This window comes from Bubalus bubalis, chromosome 3, assembly GCF_019923935.1.
Source record: "Bubalus bubalis isolate 160015118507 breed Murrah chromosome 3, NDDB_SH_1, whole genome shotgun sequence".
NCBI lineage: Eukaryota > Metazoa > Chordata > Mammalia > Artiodactyla > Bovidae > Bubalus > Bubalus bubalis.
The window spans coordinates 57,783,976-57,801,220 of record NC_059159.1 but is presented as its reverse complement, the minus strand read 5'-3'; the positions used below and the strand labels follow the sequence as shown (position 1 = coordinate 57,801,220).

The 17,245-nt window shown below is 38.7% G+C and overlaps 1 protein-coding gene, 1 long non-coding RNA gene and 1 pseudogene across 6 annotated transcripts in view; 2 read left to right on the top strand and 1 right to left on the bottom strand.

Moving 5' to 3' along the window:
* The window catches only part of STXBP4 (syntaxin binding protein 4), a 235,071-nt gene that overhangs the window by 140,703 nt on the left and 77,123 nt on the right, over positions 1-17,245 (top strand). For 4 of the 5 annotated variants that reach the window (XM_025281286.3, XM_044939654.2, XM_044939657.2 and 1 more), the window contains 3 exons: positions 8,015-8,131; positions 8,949-8,998; positions 10,949-11,082. In XM_025281286.3, the coding sequence (XP_025137071.3) occupies positions 8,015-8,131; positions 8,949-8,998; positions 10,949-11,082 (301 nt within the window). The remainder of the gene's footprint in view (positions 1-8,014; positions 8,132-8,948; positions 8,999-10,948; positions 11,083-17,245) is intronic. The other variant, XM_044939655.2, reaches the window with a different exon arrangement.
* Positions 4,604-4,703, bottom strand: LOC112584052 (annotated as a pseudogene).
* On the top strand, positions 11,089-12,808 carry LOC112583821. Its single transcript, XR_003108074.2, has 2 exons — positions 11,089-12,107; positions 12,150-12,808. It is a non-coding gene; the product is annotated as an uncharacterized LOC112583821 (long non-coding RNA).

Here is a 17,245-nt window from a genome sequence, read left to right as displayed (position 1 = left end):
CTTTTTTGCAAAATGTGTGAGATGAGTGCAATTGTGTGGTAGTTTGAACATTCTTTTGTTCAAAACATGCTATTTTTTGCAAAACGTGTGAGATGAGTGCAATTGTGTGGTAGTTTGAACATTCTTTGGCATTCCCTTTCTTTGGAATTGTAATGAAAACTGACCTTTTCCAATCCGGTGGCCACTGCTGAGTTTTCCAAATTTGCTGGCATATTAAATGCAGCACTTTCATAGCATCATCTTTTAGGATTTGAAATAACTCAACTGGAATTCCATCACCTCCACTAGTTTTGTTCATAGTGATGCTTCTTAAGGCCCACTTGACTTCACATTCCAGTATGTCTGGCTCTAGGTGAGTGATCACACCATTGTGATTATCTGGGTCGTGAAGGTCTTTTTTGTACAGTTCTTCTGTGTATTCTTGCCACCTCTTCTGAATCTCATCTGTTTCTGTTAAGTCCATACCATTCTGTCCTTTATTGAGCCCATCTTTGCATGAAATGTTCCCTTGGTATCTCTAATTTTCTTTAACAGATCTCTAGTCTTTCCCATTGTATTGTTTTCCTCTGTTTCTTTGCAATGATCACTAAGGAAGGCTTTCTTATCTCTCCTTGCTATTCTTTGGAACTCTGCATTCAAATGGGTATATCTTTCCTTTTCTCCTTTGCTTTTGGCTTCTCTTCTTTTCACAGCTATTTGTAAGGCCTCCTCAGACAACCATTTTGCTTTTTTGCATTTCTTTTTCTTAGGATGGTCTTGAGCCCTGCCTCCTGTACAGTGTCATGAACCTTGGTCCATAGTTCTTCAGACACCCTGTCTATCAGATATAATCCCTTGAATCTATTTCTCACTTCCACAGTATAATCGTAAAGGATTTGATTTAGGTCATACTTGAAAGTTCTACTGGTTTTCCCTACTTTCTTCAGTTTAAGCCTGAATTTGACTAAGGGGTTCACGATCGGAGCCACAGTCGGCTCCCGGTCTTGTTTTTGCTGACTGTATAGAGCTTCTCCATCTTTGGCTGCAAAGAATATAATCAGTCTGATTTCGGTGTTGACCATCTGGTGATGTCCATGTGTAGAGTCTTCTTGTGTTGTTGGAAGAAGGTGTTTGTTATGACCAGTGTGTTCTCTTGGCAAAACTCTGTTAGTCCTTATGTGATCTGTTTATTAGATTGGCTGCATCAGGTCCTATCTGTGTTGTGCAGGAGCCTTCGCTGCGGCACAGGCACTCTGTAGCTGTGGCACACGGGCTCAGTAGTTACGGCACAGGGGCTTCAGTAAGTGCAGCATACAGGCTTTTAGTTGTGGAGCACGGGCTTAGTTACTTGATAGTATACGGGATCTTAGTTCTCCAAGGGATCAAACCTACGCCTCCTGCATTGCAAGGCGGATTTTAACCATTGGACCACCAGGGAAGTCCCTGCCCTTATATTTTAATTTTGTCTATGGTAAACAACAGGTAATTGGTTTTTTTCCCATTTTACTAATTTTTGACCTTTAATTGGAAAGATCTTTCCATTTACATTCTTATTCACTAATGTACTTGGCTTAATTTCTGCCCTTTTATTTTCTGCGTTTTATTTGTCCCATGTTTTCTAGTTGTTTGTCATGTCTTACCTCCCTCTCACCCCTTTTGTTTGGATTGGGTCAGATTTTTCCTGTGTTCCCCCACTCCCATTTATTTTACTATACTGCTTTCACTTTCAGGTGGCTCAGATGGTAAAGAATCCACCTGCAATGTGGGAGACCAGGGTTTGATCCCTGGCTTGGGAAGATCCCCTGGCGAAGGGAATGGCTACCCATTCCAATATTCTGGCCTGGAGAATTCCACAGACAGAGGAGCATGGCAGGCTGCAGTCCATGGGGTCTCAAAGAGTCGGACACGACTAAGCAACTTTAATTTTCATGCTGGTTTAGAAGTTAGACACTTGTTTCTAATTTTAATGATTATCTTGTAATAGCAATGGTAGCTTTCTATTTTAACTTAAATTATAAAACTAATCACTATCAGTCTACTTTTAAATACTGTAAGAACTTTACTACAAATCCAAGTCTCTTTCTATTTAATATTTTGTAATTATTTTAGTTATTTCTTGACTTTTAACATCATAAATTAGATATTACAATTTCTTTTGTGCTGTCAATCTTTGTTTAGATTGACCTCCATGTTTATCATTTTCTTTTTTCAACATTCTTGCATTTCAGAACTTCTTGCTTGAATTGCTTTCTTTTTTCCTGAAGTACAGCATTTAGAAATTCATCTGTCAAAGATAGGATCTGTTGTAATGAAATTTATTTTTGTTTGTTTGGAAACATATTTATTAACTCTTGTTCTTGAAGTGTAGCATTTTGGGTGTTAAACTGGCACTGAGTTTCTTTAATGTTTTTGTTCCATGGTTGTGATATCAGATTTCAGTCTGTTATTTGTTTGCAATGTGTTGTTTCTTTTTAGGTGATTTTATCTTAAGTGGTCACAGGTTTGACTATGGTCAGCCATGTATTGAGCTATCTTTATTTATATGCTTGCGATTCAAGGAATGAGCTTCCTGATCTGAGTAACAGTGTCTTTCATTGTTTCTGCAAAACCTTAAGCTGTTATCCTGACCTATTTCTCTTTCATTATTTCTTGTCTCTCCTATCTAATTTATATTGGATATATGATAGATCTTCTGGTTACTTTTTCCTTACCTCTTCTCTTTTCATATTTTCCATTTTTATTTTTCTGCTCTATTATACATTTATTTACCTCTGTCTTCCAGTTTACCTGTTCTCTTTTCAACTTATCTTAATGTGCTGGATAGCAAACACATTAACTGAGTTTCTAATTATTACTGCCTTTTTTTAAATTGAAAGATACTTGCTTTACAATGCCATGGTGGTCTCTGCCGTACATTAGCACAAATCAGTCACAGTTGTGCGTGTGGTCCTTCCCTCCGAAGCCTCCTTCCCCCACCGTTCCACCCCTGTGGGTCGTCGCAGAGCACCAAGCTGGCTCCCTGTGCTGTACAGCCGCGTCCTGCTGCTTGTCCACGTCACGCCTGAAGGTGCACACGTGTCAGTGCTGCGCGCTCAGCTCACCCGGCCCGCTCCTCCCCCTGCTGTGTGCACCAGGCCATTCCCTGTGTCTGCCTCCATTTCTCCTCTCTAAACGTGTTCTTCAGTACCATTTTTATAGATTCCACATACATACGTTAATATACGATATTTGTTTTTCTTTTTGTGACTTCAATCTGTATAACAGGCTCTAGGTTCATCAACCTCACTATAGCTGACTCAAATTCATTCCTTTTTATGGCCGAGTAATATTCCATTATATATGTCTATATATATGTCCATATATTTATATATATACATGCATACAACTTCCTTGCCCGTTTTCCTGTTGATGGACATCTAAGTTGCTTCCGTGTCCTGGCTATTGTCAATAGTGCTGCACTTAACATTGGGGTGCATGTGTTTTTGAATTGTAGTTTTCTCAGGATTTATGCTCAGTAATGAGATTGGTGGGTTGTATGGTAATTTTATTCCTAGTTTGTTAAATCTCCATACTATTCTCCATAGTGGCCGTTTCAATTTGAATTCCCACCAAGAGTGTAATAGGGTTCCCTTTTCTCCACATCACTTACAGTATTTATTATTTGTTTTTGTTGATGGCTATTCTGATTAAAAGACGCTGCTTGCTCCTTGGAAGAAAAGCTATGACCAACCTAGATAGCATATTAAAAAGCAGAGACATTTGCCAACAAAGGTCTGTCCAGTCCAAGCTTTGGTTTTTCCAGTAGTCATGTATGGATGTGAGAGTTGAACTATGCAGAAAGCTGAGAGCCAAAGAATTGATGCTTTTGAACTGTGGTGTTGGAGAAGATTCTTGAGAGTCCCTTGGACTGCAAGGAGATCCAACCAGTCCATCCTAAAGGAAATCAGTCCTGAATATTCACTGGAAGGAGTGATGCTGAAGCTGAAGCTCTAATACTTTGACTACCTGATGCAAAGAGCTAAATCATTTGAAAAGACCCTGATGCTGGGAAAGATTGAGGGCAGGAGGAGAAAGGGACGACAGAGGATGAGATGGCTGGATGGCATCACCGACTCGAAGAACATGAGTTTGAGTAAGTGCTGGGAGTTGGTGATGGACAGGGAGGCCTGGCATGCTGCGGTCCATGGGGTCACAAACAGTCGGACACCACTGAGCAACTAAACTGATGATGATTCTGATTGGTGTGAAGTGATATTGTATTTTTTTTTGCATTTCTCTAAGAATGTGCAGTGTTGACCATCTTTTCATGTGTTTATTGGCCATCTGTATGTCTTCTTTGGAGAAATGTCTGCTTAGGCCTCTTGTCTGTTTTTTGATTGGGTTGTTTATTTTTCTGATATTGAGCTATATGAGCTGCTTATATATTTTAATCCTTTGTCAGTAGCTTTGTTTGCAATTATTTTCTCCCATTCTGAGGCTTGTCTTTTAATCTTGTTTATTATTTCCTTTGCTATGCAAAAGCTTTTAAGTTTAATTAGGTCCCATTTGTTTATTTTTGTTTTTATTTCCATTACTCTAGGAGGTGAGTCAAAGAGGATCTTGCTGTGATTTATGTCAAAGAGTGAAAAATATGGAATGCTTCATAAATTTGTGTATCATTCTTGTGCAGGGGCCATGCTAATCTCTGTATCGTTCCAATTTTAGTATATGTGCTAAGTAAGCATTGCATTTTTATTCCTAAGTTTGATTTTTTTACTTCATCTGGATCTATTTTGATAGTGTCTTGTCTCTTTATTATGCTTTAATTTCTTTCTTAGTTTTTAAAGCATATTGAACATCAGTTCAGTCCAGTCGCTCAGTCACGTCTGATTCTTTGTGACCCCATGAACTGCAGCATGCCAGGCCTCCCTGTCCATCACCAACTCCCAGAGTTTACCCAAACTCATGTCCATTGAGTCGCTGATGCCATCCAACCATCTCATCCTCTGTCGTCCCCTTCTCCTCCTGCCTTCAGTCTTTCCCAACATCAGGGTCTTTTCAAATGAGTCAGCTCTTCGCATCAGGTGGCCAAAATATTGGAGTTTCAGCTTTAGTATCAGTCCTTCCAATGAACATGCAGCATTGATTTCCATTAGGATGGACTGGTTGGATCTCCTTGCTGTCCAAGGGACTCTCAAGAGTCTTCTCCAACACCACAGTTCAAAAGCATCAATTCTTCTGTGCTCAGCTTTCTTTATAGTCCAACTCTAACTATATTCTGTATTCAGTCACTTCAGTATCTGCCGTCTCTGTAGGTCTGATCCTATAATTTGTCTCCTTCAGCTGACTTTTTATCCATAGTAGCTTATATACGGAGACCATGATCTTTTGATACATTAAATGTAGGAATTCTTTGATATCTGAATTTAGAAATTAACCCACTAAAGAAAGTTTGTGTTTGCTTTTACCAGTCAGGTAAAATTTAAACTAAATTTTCAGCTTATGAACGTACAGACCACATAAGTAATATAAATCCTGATCTCTAACCTGCATGAGTGGTGCACTGGGGTCTACCATTCACCAGAGCCAAAATCAAGAGGTTTGTTTCTCTCTAATTTACCCATTAAAGTTCTCCTGTTTGTGCCTGATGAAACCCCAAACTAGAGGCCACCAATAACCTGCAAATACCCTGAGATAAAGTTGTGCTCCACTGTACTCTCACTTCAGTGGGTTCAGGCAGCAATGCTGTTGCACGTCTTCATGAAATTCCTTTACTGTTTACGGCATTCTTTTACTTCTCCACCAGCTCAGCTTCGAATTGGGTCATGCTACATTAAATATGTATGTGTATCTTCAGCATGTTGGATTATGCCACACTAAAGGGGTTTCTGTCAGCATCTGGTAAGCCATGTTGTCCAAAAAAAGCCGCCATAAGCTAACTAAAATGTGTTTTACTGTAACAATCAATGGAGTTATATGTGTGTGCTCAGTCACAATCCAACTCTTTGCAGCCCATGGACTGTGGCCTGCCGGGGTCCTCTGTCCATGAATTTTCCAGGCAAGAATACTGGAGTGGGTTGCCATTCCCTGCTCCAGGGAATCTTCCAACCCAGGGATCAAACCCGCATCCCTTGCACCTCTTGTATTGGCAGGCAGATTCCTTACCCCTAGCCCCACATGGAAAGCCACTTTAGGGTTCAGTTCAGTTCAGTTCAGTCGCTCAGTCGTGTCTGACTCTTTGCGACCCCATGAATCGCAGCACACCAGGCCTCCCTGTCCATTACCAACTCCCGGAGTTCACTCAGACTCACATCCATCGAGTCAGTGATGCCATCCAGCCATCTCATCCTCTGTCGTCCCCTTCTCCTCCTGCCCCCAATCCCCCCCAGCATCAGGGTCTTTTCCAGTGAGTCAACTTTTCGCATAAGGTGGCCAAAGTACTGGAGTTTCAGCTTTAGCATCATTCCTGCCAAAGAAATCCCAGGGTTGATCTCCTTCAGAATGGACTGGTTGGATCTCCTTGCAGTCCAAGGGACTCTCAAGAGTCTTCTCCAACAACACAGTTCAAAAGCATCAATTCTTCTCCAACAACACAGTTCAAAAGCATCAATTCTTCTGTGCTCAGCCTTCTTCACAGTCCAACTTTCACATCTATACATGACCACAGGAAAAACCATAGTCTTGGCTAGACAGACCTTTGTTGGCAAAGTAATGTCTCTGCTTTTGAATATGCTATCTAGGTTGGTCATAACTTTCCTTCCAAGGAATAAGCCTCTTTTAATTTCATGGCTGCAGTCACCATCTGCAGTGATTTTGGAGCCCAAAAAAATAAAGTCTGACACTGTTTCCAGTGTTTCCCCATCTATTTCCCATGAAGTGATGGGACCAGATGCCATGGTCTTCGTTTTCTGAATGTTGAGCTTTAAGCCAACTTTTTCACTCTCCACTTTCACTTCCCTCAAGAGGCTTTTGAGTTCCTCTTCACTTTGTGCCATAAGGGTGATGTCATCTGCATATCTGAGGTTATTGATATTTCTCCCGGCAATCTTGATTCCAGCTTGTGTTTCTTCCAGTCCAGCGTTTCTCATGATGTACTCTGCATATAAGTTAAATAAGCAGGGTGACAATATACAGCTTGACGTACTCCTTTTCCTATTTGGAACCAGTCTGTTGTTCCATGTCCAGTTCTAACTGTTGCTTCCTGACCTGCATACATAGCTCTATTCCTAAAGTGTGGTCTTACTGTGATCTCAATTGAGGATCCAGGTGTTCAGATAAGCTTCTCTTCTCTAATTGGTCAAACACCAGTGACTTACAGCCAAATGTAAACTTCAGAACCTCTGTTTAGCTTACATTCCACCATAGTGGACCAGCCTTTTAATGCCTAGCTGTGCATATGCATAGCTTAGAATCCTGCTAAAGACCAAGAGATACTTAGGTATAGTTTCGCAGCTTTTATTTTGTGTAGCTCCCTTTTATCTTCTACTATGCCCCACAGGTTTAGCCATCTCTAAATTTCAATTTTTGTTTCCTCAGCTCAGTAAAACCCTATCTTCTTTTTAGACCCTCTTTCCCTATGCCATGTTTTGCAGACTTTAGACAAAAGGCCAGTCATGGAGCTTAACTTTCATTTTTTCAGTCTCTTCAGAATCCCGACCTTTCACTGCCTGTTGCCCAAAATCTGAAAGCAATTGATTCATATGCTTTTCCTGCTTTATATTTTCTTATTGTAAAAAGACTAATAAAGTAGTAGTTAATCCCTCCTGTGTGAAAGGAGTAATATATAATCAATTTTATACTTTTCTTTGCCATTTATCAATGTAGTTCCCTTCAACTTCAAATTTGCTTCATTGCTTGCTCTGAAAAAACTGAATTGGAACCCTGACAGCTGGTACAATGTTAAGCTTTGTCAGTAAAGTTATATGTAGCTTATATTATAAAATTTTCAGCATCCCTGTGCAGTTTAACTTTTAAAAATATTGCAATTAGTTAAGTGACCCTCCAAATAAAAAGATATATACAATAAGAGAAAATCCCTTTTGATATTTCTGTCCAGGAAAGTGTTCAGGAGTTAAGAAAGAGAATCACAGTACTGGACTGCCAATTGCGAAAATCAGAAATGGCGCGGAAAACTTTTGAGGCATCCACTGAAAAGCTTCTCCATTTTGTAGAGGTAAATTTTCCTGTTACATCACTTTATGTCCATTTTTAAGAAATGTGTAGACAACTGACATATAGATAAATGTCATGGTATTTGTTGGCTAGTGAAACCTTCCCAGGGCTCAAAACAGCAATGCTGACTTCAGTTCACTTTAGTCACTCAGTCATGTCTGACTCTTTGTGACCCCATGGACAGCTGCACACCAGGCCTCCCTGTCCATAACCAACTCCAGGAGTTTACTCAAACTCATGTCCATCGAGCTGGTGATGTCATCCAACCATCTCATCCTCTGTCGTCCCCTTCTCCTCCTGCCTTCAGTCTTTCCCAGCCTCAGGGTCTTTTCCAGTGAGTCAGTTGTTCGCATCAGGTAGCCAAAGTACTGGAGATTCAGCTTCAGCATCAGTCCTTCTAATCAGTATTCAGGACTGATCTCCTTCGGAATGGACTGGTTGGATCTCCTTGCAGTCCAAGGGACTCTCAAGATTTTAAATTGCTTAGATAATGAAAAGACTAGCTAACATACAGATTAAGAGAAATGATTGAGATAAAGAAATGATTGAGATCCTTAATATATGCTCTGTTTTAATGAAAACTTTCTTAAAACTTTTGATACTAAGTAAACATTAGTCGATAAATACCCTTACAGAAATATGTCTATGTATTATAATTCTGTGAATTGTATGTTAATGTAACTTGTTTTTCTATATATAACAAAAATACCTTTCTAATAATATGGGTGGAGGGGATATAAATATTATTTAAACAAGAAAAAACATTTTAAAAAGCTATCAAAGTTACGTATTGCCTTTACTGTTTTGTTTGTCTCTAGGCTATTCAAGATGTATTTTCTGATAATTCTGCATCTTTGTCAAATTTAAGGTAAGAAAATTCAAATGCTTTCATCTCATACTTGGGGCTGAAATGCTAAAATCTCTTAGAGCCTTGAGATAGTCAAAGCAATTTTTTCCCTTTTATAAAGGATGCTACTAGAAATATACTTCTACTTCTAGCAACATGTGCTTGAAGAAACATAGGAAAACTCCACCCTTTACTGTGAAAGTAGCAGTTCAGTAAATAAAGATGATTCAATTGTATTTTAGGTTTCCACATAGCATTTTTGAATTTAGAAAATCGCCTATGCTGGTATACCTTTTAACTGATTTTACTGTAATATTTCTTCAAGTGAAATCTGATATTTTTATTGTTATCTATTATAATTGGATTTCACTGCTTATGGTACTGGCTTATGGGTCTTCCCTGGTGACTCAGCTTTAAGAATCTGCCTGCCAATGCAGAAGACTCAAGTTTGATCCCTAGGTCAGGAAGATCCCCTGGAGAAGGAAATAGCAACCCACTCCAGTATTCTTGCCTGAGGAATCCTGTAAACAGAGGAGCCTGACAGGCTACAGTCCATGGGGTCACAAAAGAGTTGGACACAACTTAGTGACTAAACAACAACAATAGCAACATGCTGCTTATGATGTAAGATAATTATGTGAATTCCATGATGATTATTTTCAGTAAGGATGTTAAAATACTCAGCAATTAATTCTCCTTTTATAGTTTAGACATGACCCCAACTTCTACCACCCAAGGTTTCACTGTGGCCTTGAATAATAATTCAAAAGTTTTGATATTAAAAATAACCTTTTAAAAGCCAGAGTCTGCTCTTGCAGATTCATGGAACAAAGGTAACTTTAAAAAGCAACATTAATATATATATAACTGAATCACTTTGCCTTATACTTGGAAGTTATTCAATATTGTAAATCAACTTTATATCAATTTAAAAAAAAAAACCAAAAAACCTTAAGCAGCTTTTTACCACAGCTTGAAAAGTTAAACAGGAGTAAAATTTGGCTCAGTCTTTTTAATATACTGTATCTTCTGTAGTGGGTATTGGCCTTGGTCTTCTACACAGAAAGGCTCTGTATTTGAATTTGAGAATTAATGCCTTAGTTTTTCCTTGTGAATTAATGCTGTCTTGCCTAGGAAGATGGATTATAAGTAATGATGCCTTTGTCATCAGTTTAAAATTGTCTCTTTTCAAGTAAAAGTTTTAACATAATGGTAAAAGTAAAACCTTGCATTTTAATTGTATCAGAATTTCAGGTGAAATTTGCATTTTTTAAAAGTGGTATAAATGCTCTAGGCTGTCTTAGATTTAGGGACAGCAAATGGAAGAGATAATTTAAGAGATAATATCAGTAGCAAATTTAGTAGTAGAATTTATATTTAATATTACTAGTTCCATTCAGTTCAGTTCAGTCGCTCAGTCATGTCCGACTCTTTGCGACCCCATGAACCGCAGCACGCCAGGCCTCCCTGTCCATCACCAACTCCCAGAGTTCACCCAAACTCATGTGCATTGAGTCGGTGATGCCATCTGGCCATCTCATCCTCTGTCGTCCCCTTCTCCCCCTGCCCCCAATCCCTCCCAGCATCAGGGTCTTTTCCAATGAGTCAAGGTAGTAGTAAATGTCTATTTGATGAATTTATGTTTAGCTGTTTAATTTAAATGTCTACAAGACTAAATAAAAGGCTACATCGTGTAATCCAAACAATGATTTAGGAGGAGCTGTCCTTCTATTCCTTCTCCTTATACATAAGGTCAACCTAATATTTTAAATATCCCTATTTATTATGTATTAAAAAATTGAAAACAAGTATTATTTTGTGAACATCATTTCAGTTTATGACTATAAGAATATAGCATTCTCAGAAATCAGAAGTTTTGTGCAATTTTATAACTAATAAGAATTCAGATTTAGCAAAGATAGATATTCTTCATTATATAATAAGTTCAGCTTTATTTTCTTGCCCTCATAGTGGAAGAAGAGCTCTGTTAGCTTCCCAGACGTCCCTCACGCCATTGGGAAAGAATGGACACAACATCCCAGCAACACTGGCACTTGAGTCTAAGGAACTTGTTAAATCTGTCCGTGCCATACTTGATATGGATTGTAAGTTTTCTATACGTTTTCACTCTTTTAAAAATCAGTTATTTAGAAAAACAAAAGAAGAAAATTTCACATTTGGTTGTTTACTCTTGTGAAATGTATTGGTTTGCCTATGGTGAAATTGATAGCTCTTTGATAAAAACCTTAAAAGGTTTAATGCAACCAGTTGTAGGAGGAGAATATTTGTTATAAGTGCTCAAAATGACTTCCAGCAGAAGATAGCTGGTTAAGACTTTTTCTTTTTTTTTTTTAACCTCTACTTCCATCTAAAGTCTCTTTGAAATGGTATAATAAATTCTAAAAATAAATCCACAACAGCACTGGAGACCTGGAAGGGTGGAATCAACCTTGAGGGATTTTTTAATAGCATAGAACAGATGGAATAAGATTGAAGGTAAGGCCCAACTGAGCAAAAGACCCTAGAACACAATAAAGATGAATGACAAGGCTGCTGAAACATTAACTATAACTGTGAAAAACCCCCAGATCACAACCAGAGAAAATTGGGAACAAACCCTGGGGCAGTCAGCAGGGTAATTAATTACAGGGCTGCAGAAGAGCTGAAGCAGTCCCCTGCTCTTCAGAGCTGAGGGAACACTCTCTCAAGAAGCTGCATGTTCTGTCATGGACGCCTCCAGCGCTCTCAGTGACCTCCCCCATGACAGGGAGATCCTTGGGGAAAGCTTCAGTACTGGACATTGCCATCCTTCCCTCTTCCTATCTCCAGGCACTTGTTCCCCCAACATATGTTTGAACTTCCTTTTTACTGTTTGTTTTCTGTCTCTTTGCTTGGTGTCAGTCTGGCTGCCAGTTGTCTTTGTATTGGCCTTTTACATTCCACTATTCCTCTAGTTTGTACTCGTAATCTCTATGCTAGGGACCAGATATACACACACACACACACACACACACACACACGTAGCAAAAGTCTATGTTAATATACTAAAGAATTACAAAAATTTACAAAAGAAAAAGTCTGTTTTAATCAAGTATTAAAAAAGTAAGTAAATCGAATATTAAAGTAGTAAGTCATCTACTACCCAGGACTTTAAGTAAGTCCTGGGTAGTAGATGACTGATTTAGTAATTAGGTAATATTCAAGACTCTTCCTTCAAAGTAGCATTTGACTTTAAAACAATGCTATAGAGGATCGGAATCCATGCCTCTAAGAGTATTTGCTAAATTTTTGCAGTGAGCATTTTTTTATAATTTTGATTACCCTATTACATTTTTTTAAATTAAATGTATTTTAGAAACCCTGTAAGAACTCTTTATGTGAAGAAATTCTGTGTTTTTAGGGGGGATGAGAATAACCACTACTAACGTATTATGTGTAAGATCAGAATTTTATGTCAGACATTTTTAAGTGAGGGTGGCAACAGCAGAGAAACACCTGCACAGACATAGCCCTGTGGACAACCGCAATCATTCGTTTTAATTACCTTGCTACCATTAACCTTGATATTTGTCAAACATGATTATTCAAAGAAATTTTTTGAAGTTCAGCAGAACTTCTTTGGAAGAAAAGTAAAGAATTATGTCTACACTTTTTATCTGTTAATAGGATTATACCTACTCTGCTGTTTAAAACTCGTAGTTATTATGTTGTCTTCTTATTTAGAAATACAGTTGCTAATGTTTGCATATCTCCCAGCACTTAATTATATATAACTTATCTTTTAAGTGTGATCATTCAGATAAACACAGCTCATTTTTCTTTGTCTTTAAGCAGCAGCTTTTTCTATCTATAATGCAAAGGAGAAAATCACTATCAGGGGGTAGATGATTCAGCTCCTCCACTTCATTTCCTTTGACCTGGCTATCTGATTATTTCAAGTTACAGTTGGAAGTTTTCTTTTGGGTAATTATCTCCACTTTCTTGTTAATTTAAGTACACTCCAGGATGTTATACTGTAGAATTTCCTTAGAAATTAAATTAAGATTTCTTAGGTCTTATAACTTTAAAAGCAGTCTCTAAGGGATGTCTAGAGGACAGTTCCAAACCATTTTTGGATCTTGTACTCCACTAAAATTTGATGAAAGTCCTCTTTCCAGAAATGTGCAATTGAACACATTTTTTCATCCATTATCAGAGTGTTTATGAATCCCAACTTAAGAACCCCTGATGTAGAATTACAGGGAACACGAATGCTTTCTAGAGCATTGCAAACATGGCCATCCATCTCTCCAAAAAGTACCTCTAGCAGTGGAGAAGTCTGTGAATCATAGAGGTAGCCAAGAGTTCAGTAGCACTTGGAATCCAGGTAAACAGTGTACCTCAGAATCTCGGTATCTCCCCGAGGTGCCTCAGAGAGCCTCTCAGTCGGTCAGCCAACCTCAGTAGGCAAGTTACCACTCTGGCCTGTTTCCTCATGTGAAAGGCAGAGATCATAATGTCTCAAGGGGCAGGATCGAAGGATTACACAAGATACATGTCAAGGACCTGATAGTATATGATGTTCCATAAATCGGTGTTACTGCCACTGGTACCACATTATTTAAAGTAATTAAATAATTAATACTTTTTCTCTATGGTAATTATTAAGTAATTTTCTAACGTTTCATTCAACTTGGATAATTTGAAAATGTGATAGATGAGAGCTTTTCTTAATATATGGCATTTAATGTTACTATCGATTTTCAGTTAGAATGTTATCATCACAGGAAACTGCGGTTACATGTCTGAACTGGCATCTTATCTTTCAGTTGTTTATTGCTAACTATAAGGAAACTTAGGTTGGCTCTGTTCTGTTCACCTTCAGTGAAAGAGCATGTAGACATAATAAACATTTTCAATCAGTACTGGGACCCCTGGAGGTCTTTACATTGATCTCCATCAGTATTTACATGATCAGTGTTGTGATGCTTTAGTGTAATCTTTATTTGAAATAACTACATCTTTTAAAGTGTAATCTTTGTTTGATTTTATAACAAAAGCAGGAAGAGGCAGTTCTAGTTAAGAAAAATGCACATTAAAGCAGTATCTGGCTGGGTATCCAATAGGAGGTCTTTTATAAAAAGAGAAGTTGTTGACTTCCTGGTAAATCGACAGCATAAGCACAGGCTTCTACCTTCCTCCCCATGGAAATGGTAAACGGAATGTAAAAATAGGGGGAAATCTTTAACAGCACTAGCAGGTACAGGCAAATCCCAAAAGCTTGTCAATCTAGGACAACTAGAACTACATAGAAGAGAAGAACAAAGGTCTGTCTTATTCTATATCTGCTGAATAACAGTTGCAATTTTGGGAGTAACTGGAGGGAAGCCTGGCTGGAGAACACTCTTTAATGCATTGTAATCTGAAGGGGTAATGAATACAGAGACTGGCTAGAGGTACACAGACTCTTTTTACTTTAATATTTTGGCAAGTCAGTGTCATTTGGTGAAATCCTCAGGGTCTATGTGGATTCCATGTCAAGCAGAAGGTCAGTGGGGCTTGGTCCGTTAGGCAGCCTAGATACACATTAGACCTGACACACTCTGGGTCCCACAAGAGATGCATGTAAAGAAATAAATGTAAAGGAAACCTGACACCACAGGCCACAATGCTCTGCACAACCGTCTCTGGTCCTGGCTCATGACTCACTCCCCTCAGACTGCTGCAGAGCCCTCGCACCTGCAGTGCAAGCGCACGTGGGCCAGCCTCCAACCTGAGCTTAGATCGCAACTTCAGCAACAACGTGGCTGCATGTCAGAGCAGCCAAGGGTCCACACCTTCTTGAAAAGGTCAAAAACCAATTCTGAGTAAAGAGCTCTCTACATTCAAGACTTGTATAAAGAGATACTCGTTCATTCAATTCATTCAAGTTCGTATAAACAAATATGTATATGTATCAGTTCAGTTGAGTCACTCAGTCGTCTCGGACTCTTTGCGACCCCATGGACTGCAGCATGCCAGACCTCTCTGTCCACCACCAACTCCCGGAGTTTACTCAGACTCATGTCCATCAAGTCAGTGATGCCATCCAACCATCTCATCCTCTGTCATCCCCTTCTCCTCCTGCCTGCAATCTTTCCCAGCATCAGGGTCTTTTCCAATGAGTCAGTTCTTTGCATCAGGTGGCCAAAGTATTGGTGTTTCAGCATCAGTCATTCCAATGAATATTCAGGACTGATTTCCTTTAGGATGGACTGGTTTGATCTCCTTGCAGTCCAAGGGACTCTCAAGAATCTTCTCCAAAAACACTGTTCAAAAGCATCAATTCTTCAGTGCTCAGCTTTCTTTATAGTCCAGCTGTCACATCCATACATAATACTGGAAAAACCATAGCTTTGACTAGATGAACTTTTCTTGGTAAAGTAATATATCTGCTTTTTAATATGCTGTCTAGGTTCCTCATAGCTTTTCTCCTAAGGAGCAAGTGTCTTCTAATTCCATGGCTGCAGTCACCATCTGCAGTGATTTTGGAGCCCAAGAAAATAAAGTCTGTCACTATTTCCATTGTTTCCCCATATGTTTGCCATGAAGTGATGGGACCAGATGTCATGATCTTAGTTTTCTGAATGTTGAGCTTTAAGCCAACTTTTTCACTCTCCTCTTTCACTTTTATCAAGAGTCTCTTTAGTTCTTCTTCACTTTCTGCCATAAGGGTGGTGTCATCTGCATATCTGAGGTTATTGATATTTCTCCTGACAGTCTTGATTCCAGCTTGTGCTTCATTTAGCCCAGCATTTCTCATAATGTACTCTGCATATAGTTAAATAAGCAGGGTGACAATATACAGCCTTGACGTACTCCTTTTCCTATTTGGAACCAGCCTGTTGTTCTATGTCCAGTTCTAACTGCTGCTTCTTGACCTGCATACAGATTTCTCAGGAGGCAGGTCAGGTGTTCTGGTATTCCCATCTCTTGAAGAATTTTCCACAGTTTGTTGTGATATACACAGTCAAAGGCTTTGGCATAATCAATAAAGCAGAAGTAGATGTTTTTTTGGAACTCTCTTGCTTTTTCAATGATCTGATGGATGTTGGCAATTTGATCTGTTTCCCCCACAGTCAGTCTCTCCCATCAGGAAGCTTCCATAAGCCTCTTAATCCTTCTCCATCAGAAGGCAGACAGAATGAAAACCACAATCACAGAAAGCTAATCAAACTGATCGCATGAACCACAGCTTTGTCTGACTCAATGATACTGTGAACCACGCTGTGTAGAGCCACCCAAGACGGACAGATCATGGTGGAGAGTTCTGACAAAATGTGCTCCACTGGAGAAGGGAACGACAAACCACTTCAGCATTCTTGCCTTGAGAACCCCATGAACAGTTGAATAGTATGTATATGTATACATAGAAATATTTGATTATGAAAAAGTCCACTGTCAAGAAAATAAGAGATAGCTGTTGAGATTCAAGATGGTAGGGTGGTCTCATTCGAAAACCTCCCCATTCTGTTCCTACACTTAGAAATGACGTTTAAAATTGTGTGTGTTCAAAAGATAAAAACCAAGAAATGAATGCCTCCCTGCACCAAAAAACAGAAGGTAAAACTGTAATCATAACTGGAGTCTTAGGCTTCTGAGACCAATAGAATTAATATGGGCAGATGGAGCAAAGGTGCAAACACCCCTGAGAACCAAAGTGATGCCAGAGCAAATGAAGCAAGGTACAGGAACATTTCTGTAGAAAATACACTTCTTTTCTCAAGTCACTCACATATTAGGCTTTTTTTTTTTTTTAATCTTTTCAATTTAGGAGCCACCTGGGCCTGCCACCAATTGAAGCTGAAAGTAAATATTCTCATCCACTATAGATGGGAATATAACTTCACACAACATTTTGGGAGTCAGTTTTGTAGTATATATTAAGACCTTTTAAAATGTCTATTTGAAAAAATTTTTTGAAGATAAATAAAAATGTTTTAATGATCATATATTTTAACCCAATAATCCCATCTGTTAGTATGTTTGCAAAGAAAATAATGAGTGATGTGCATAAAAATGTGTATACAAGTACTTTCATCATGGCATTTCTTATAACAGCAGAAATATGGATATTCAACTGTTGAGTAATTATATAGTTTTTACTCAACCCATTGAAAATAAGGATGAATTTCCCCCAACAAGCAATGACCATCTAACAACACATATTTGTTTATGTAAGACTCCTGACTCGATTTAGGTATTTCTGTCTGAAATTAGCAGTATTCTGACTTTTAAAATTAGAATGTC